The sequence below is a fragment of the Hydra viridissima genome, unplaced genomic scaffold, assembly GCF_058129835.1.
Source record: "Hydra viridissima isolate aposymbiotic clone 2 unplaced genomic scaffold, HvirCarnegie_v1 scaffold_15, whole genome shotgun sequence".
NCBI classification, from domain to species: domain Eukaryota; kingdom Metazoa; phylum Cnidaria; class Hydrozoa; order Anthoathecata; family Hydridae; genus Hydra; species Hydra viridissima.
Window position 1 is genome coordinate 9,348,444 of NW_028324314.1, and position 6,313 is coordinate 9,354,756.

At 29.1% G+C, this 6,313-nt stretch overlaps 1 protein-coding gene across 1 annotated transcript; it reads left to right on the forward strand.

Annotated features, from left to right (window-relative positions):
* The first annotated feature begins 295 nt into the window (after positions 1-295).
* Positions 296-6,043, forward strand: LOC145192790 (transcription initiation factor TFIID subunit 4-like). Its single transcript, XM_090073047.1, has 10 exons — positions 296-1,308; positions 1,398-1,487; positions 1,988-2,442; positions 2,816-2,867; positions 3,216-3,333; positions 4,979-5,109; positions 5,205-5,330; positions 5,424-5,480; positions 5,565-5,747; positions 5,880-6,043. The coding sequence occupies exons 1-10, from the start codon at positions 361-363 to the stop codon at positions 5,985-5,987; spliced, it is 2,268 nt and encodes a 755-aa protein (XP_089929173.1). The 5' UTR covers positions 296-360; the 3' UTR covers positions 5,988-6,043.
* The last annotated feature ends 270 nt before the right edge of the window (positions 6,044-6,313 follow it).

Sequence of the window (6,313 nt, forward strand, 5' to 3'; positions counted from 1 at the left end):
AAACAAAGTAGTTTTTTAGTCTTACTTGAAAATGGGTATAACTTTGATTATAGACACAAAGTTTCACAAATTTAAAAATTAAAAATAGTGTACAGGCGTAAAATTATTCTATGCGCTTACCATATTTAAATGTATAAGTTTACTAAGAGATTTTTCATTATTTTAATATATTTTAGACTCACTGCAAAAATTTGTTTTGAAGTCAGTCAGTTTCTAATCCGGAAACGAAAAACAAAATTTTAACAATAAGTCAAGTTTCGGTTGCCGGCAATATTTTTCGGCCATGTTGTGATGTCACAACCACAATGCAAAGTGTTCGTTTGGTATATAAATCTTATCGTGTATTATAAACAGAATGAGATGGAGTCGTCTTTTCTTGAGGATCTTCTCAAGAGAGAAGTCGATCAAAACCAAGTAAACGCGTTAGTAGGTTCACTTGAAAATCAATTAACGACTCCTAGAAGTACTCCTACACCTAGCGCTGTTATAAAAAGTGTAAATACACCTAAAAACATTTTGTATAATAATCTTGCCCCTTTATCAAATGCCCCAGTACCAGCCACTCAAAATGGAATCAGGAATGTTTCTTCCGTTGCAACACCCATGCAAATTAATGGGCAAATGGATTATAAAAACATTTGCTCAATTGGACAATCTATTTCTCAAGAAGGTCTTGCTTTACCATTGACATTAAGTAATAGCAGGGCAAATATGAATTTAATGAGTAATAATGTTTCATCACAAGTATCAATTGCTCCTAAAATAACCAATACTGTCAATATTGCTCCCAGGCTAGGAACTAATATTATGATTACGCCCAGGCAAATATTTATGGCACAACGTTTTGCTTCTAATGCATTAATAAATAATAATTTAATTACTCGAATGCCAGGAAATATTCAGGTTGTACCTCGAGTTCCTGCAGGGACACAAATACCTATTCCACCTGTTATGAATACACAGATTCACAATATTAGAACAGTTGATCCAAATAACCTTAATGATCTTAGAATGAGGATGAACTCTCCTGTAAATCCTACATCATTAACTCAGGTCAAAGCAAATAATCCTGCTCCACCTTGTCAAGTAAATTATCGTTTTCGTGCTCCAAATAGTAATGATGGAAATGCGGCTCCTCCTACTTCTAATATTTCCAATCTGCAAAATAACAATGCTAACATAACTATTATGAAAGAGTCTGTTAAAAGACTTAAAGAGTTTTTTCAGAATTTAATAAACTTAGCTTGTGCACCAAATCAACCACCTGAAATTGGAAAAATGGTAAAAGAGTTAGTGCACAATTTGATGGTAAGTTAGTCAGAGCATATCAATGTTCATTTATACCCTGCTACATTTTTGGATTTGTCATTTGCTTGCAATTTTGTTTTGCATTACAGCAATGTCGTGTTACAGAAGAAGAATTCATAGAAAAGTTGCAAAAAACGCTAAAATCAGACCCTCAACCAAGTCTTGTACACTTTTTAAAAGTATGTATTTTGAAATTTTTTTTGCAATATTAAGAGAAATTTGACTCTTGAATATTTTTATAAGATAAAAAATTTATAAATTTGCCAATTAACATAAGAACTTTTAACAATGGGATTAATCTCTGCAACAAGTATACTTGTTGCAAATGATTCATAGCCAAAAACATTAAAAAATCTTTATTATAGTTTTATCCTTTCCATAAGTAAATTTACTTTTAAAATTATATTAGCATAAATATTTAAATAGGCTAATTCTATTTTATTGCAAATTCAAGAAGTAATTCTATCATTAAATGTTGAAAGATGAAATTGGTCTAAAAATCCTAAATCATGGTTTAAAATTCAGCAAACTGTTAAACACTTAAATTTTTTAAAGTTTTTTTTTTTGCATATGTTGATATTTTAAACACTTTAAGTGTTCAAATGAGTATATCTCAAGCTTCGTATTTTGACATACACACACATATATGTATATATATATTCATATACACTTGTTATAGAAAACTCTTCCTCACTTGCGAGAAACAATTAAAAAGCAGCAAATGCAACAAGTTACTGCCAAATCGCAACAGTTACAACAACAACAGCAACCGCTACCACAGCCTCCTCCACAACAAAATTCTCCCAAATTATCGTTAAGACCTAATATTCCTGATATGAAAAACTTACAGCTTTCTTCAATCATTTCAGGTGGACAGGCAGTATCTCCACAACAATTTATTTTAGGAAAAAATCTTACACTTCAAGAACAGCAAATGCTACAAAAACAACTGCTTCAGCATGGTAGAATTTTGATTGCAAGTTCTGGACAGGTAACACCTGGAATAAGAACAATTATTAATCAAACTGCCCAACCTGCTGCTAATAATAATATGATGAATAGACAAATGACATCACCATTAGTAGTAACTGGCCGTGAAAAGCCTCGTAATACACACTACTCTTCTGCAATTGGGTATGAGTGAAATGTTGTTTGTACTATGTTCTTTTAAATTTATTAATGTTGTCTGCAGTGAGACTTTGGTTTTTGTACTTGTATTAAGGTAAAGAGAAAGTATTTCTTTTTTTTTTCATTCATATTGAATGCAAAGAACAGAAAAATATCTATGGTTTTTATATATATATATATAAACATTTGTTGCAATAGAAACTAAAAATTTCAAGCAAATTAAAATTTTGATAAAACCAAGGTTATTGAAACAAAACTTAATGCTGTACAAAACTACATGTATTATTACTTTGATAAATTATATTTGTGAAGAAAAATAAAATTGAAATATTTTGCTTTTTCAATTCATGTTATTGTTTATCATTCATTTTCCATTTAGAGCTGATGATGATATTAATGATGTCACATGTATGGCAGGAGTCAATCTAATGGTTAGATTAATGTTTTTATTTATTTTTTACATAGTAAGGAAATATTTATATTTTCCTAATACTCCTAAATTTAAAGTAATCTTCTAATATTATTTATATTTTGTGAATTCATATTAAACTTAACGCTTTAAAATTATAATTCCTGTTATCTACCCATCCATTATAAAGTTAATATTATTTTATCACAAAATTTGGCTATTAACACTTGATGTTTTTGTAGATACAATTCTGTTAAGTAAAATTCAATTCATCTGCCGAAAATGTGGTACTAATCTATTTTAAATGCATATTTTTTATTACAACATTAAGAGTGTTTTTATACTAACTGTTTATATACTATCAAAACAGGAGGAAACTCAAAAGATTTTAGCCACAGGTGCTGAGTTCATATCATCTCAAACACGTAGTGTTCAAGACACTCCACTATTGCTTCCTGAAGAGTTGCGACCTTCTGTTGAACGCATTGGTGAGATTTTTTATTTTATTGTTTGTTTTTTTTTCATTTTAAAATGATAAGCATAAAAAAAGCTAAAACTATTAGTATTTAACTTTTACAGATTGTTTTTTTTTTTTTTTTTTTTTTTAACTAGAAAAAGCATTTGCACATTTAAGTAAATATAGCTTTAAAAAGTTAGCTTTTCATAATCAAGGAAAATAGTTAAATCTAGTTGAATCTACGAATAAAAATTAAAGTTTTTCATAAAGTAATTTATAAAATAGCTGCAGCAAATAACTCTTCTATCTGTTCTCTCATAGTTGAAATAATATGGATGCAAAAAAAAGTTATTTTTATCAGGGAGTAATCTTACAAAAATGGATTTAAATAAAATTGTTTTGAAAATTCAACTTAAATTCTTAAAATATTTTGTGAGCTAAATTTATTTTGTGACTAAGTCAGCTCAAAATTAAGAGTTCTTCAAAGGAATTTTGTAAAAGCTTTAAATTAAGAGTATTTGCAAACAAACAATCTTTCAGAATTAACCATTAGGTTTATTTTTAAACTTTAATTTTTAGGAAAATTAATCTGTTAATTTTTTATAAGTTGCAAAGAAATCTTTTAAAATTTTAGATAACTGTAAGTTATCTGAAATATTTGTATCAGACAGCTTATTATTCAATAGTATAAATCTCTACATGTATTATTTTATAACTATTTTTCTTCATTCTAATTATCATTTATAGGTAATATTCACTATTATGTATTATATATATAAATATATATATATCTGTATGTGTGTGTGTGTGGGGTGGGGGGGGGGGGGGTAGTCACAACTGTTGTGGTGTAAATCATATTTAGTACAAGAGAAACAGAAGGGTTTTATGTATGTAAAGTATGTATGTATGTATGTATGTATGTATGTATGTATGTATGTATGTATGTATGTATGTATGTATGTATGTATGTATGTATGTATGTATGTCCCAAACAGCTCTAAACACAAGTTAATTCCTGCTGGAAAATGAATCCAGTACCATTTAGTATTGCTGGAGTTGGATAAAAGTACAAGCCAGATAGAGTGGCATTTAGTTCAAGAAAACTATTGTATTCTTTTTTCCTTATACCATAAATTTTAACAAAATCTCTAACTCCAGAGAAACAAGCCTAAACCATGACAGGATCCCCCACCATGCTTCAATGTAGGCATCATTCATTATAGGCATCCTTGTCATCTCAGCAAAAGTAGTCTTCTTTTTGAACTAAATATTTGGAACTTTCAATTCCTCACTCAAAATTATTTTCTACTATTGTCCATTAACAGTGAGCAAGGTCCCATTCTAGTCATTTATTCTCATTTTGAGGCTGATGTAATTGTTTTCTGACAGTGACTCAACCAAACAGATTCTTGTAGACATTTTTTTAACTGTAGTACAAGATACAGTTAAAAAAAAGTCTACAAGCTTTGTTGCATGTATATCATCTAGATTTCTATGCATATCAAGCTTATTTTGCTAAAAAAATTTTAATATGAATAATGAATATAAATAACAAATATAAATTAGTATAAGAAAACAATCAATTCCCTTAAAGCAATAAGGTTTGTAGATTGCTTTAATTAAAATTAAAATTCCTAAAAGTCTATAATAATATGTAAAGGTTTTTTTTATTATAGCAAGGAAACATGGTCTGACAGATATTAGTCCAGATTACTATACCATTCTGTCACATGCTGTTGAAAACAGATTAAGGTGTTTAATGGAAAGGCTTGTTGTGTGTTGTTTACATAGAAACAATCCACATAAAGTAAGTGTTGTTAAATGTTATAAAAACTGATAATGGTTTAAACCTTGATCATAATATAAGTAAAACAAATAATCTGTTATTTATCTTTATTTTAGGATGAGGTACGTTATGAGGTTATATCTGATGTTCGAAGTCAGTTAAATGTTTTTGAAGATATCGACGAAGTAGAGAGGAAACATAGAGAATCGCGGGAGCGAGAAATGCTGATGAGAGTCGCTAAGGTTTGCTTTTCAAAAAAATTTGAATCATAAATTAATGTAAAGTATTGAAAATTTTTAAATTTTTCTATTTAATTTGCCATTTATAATTAACAGAGTCGGTCTAAAGCTGAAGATCCAGAACAAGTCAGATTAAAAGAAAAAGCCAAACAGGTATTCAAATTATTTCTGTCGATTTTGATGAATGGTTAAATCTCTATGTAATTTTGTTTAATTTCAAAACAATTTTTATATCAGCTTCAACAAGAGGAAGAGGAGGTCAATCGTAAACGGGCTGCTAATAGAACTGCACTAGAAGCAATTGGGGGTCCTCGTAAAAAACGGAAATTAGACGAAGCTCTTGAATCCCTTCAAAATACTTCTAACACCGGTGGGAAGCCTTCAGGTCCTGCCACACCTTCATCGAGCAATACTTTACAGGTATTTTTTGATATTTTTTAAGTACATAAATCATTCTAAATTTTTTTTTTTTTTAAACAATAAGTCTTTTTTTTTTTTACTGTTAGTTATAATTTGATACAAATATATATAAATGTTATGGGGTATTTTTAGACGTCTAGATCTCGCCGTCGTATAACACTAAAAGATATGCAGTTCGTACTCGAAACAGAAAAAGACACTTGTAAATCTCTCATTTTATATCGCTCCTACTTGAGGTGACATTCCTCTAAAAAAAAAAAAAAAAAATATTCACATAAAAATGACGCCCTAATAAATTGAAATCACGTTATCTTTTGAACGGCTTTAGTTCGTTTTAATATTTGTGCCTGGTTCACTATCATTTGCGAATAAATTTTTCGGGAAAAAAAAAACAAGTTTCTGTTTTAAATCATGTCCTCTCAACAAAATCTCAAAATACGAAGCGTAGCGTTTTTAGATATCTTATTGTATATTGAGTTATCGTTTTTTTTGGTGCTCTATCCTCTTGTGAACAAGGCGTATTTTGTTAAACGATCTTCTTACCTAAGAGAGCGTGCTTGTAAACA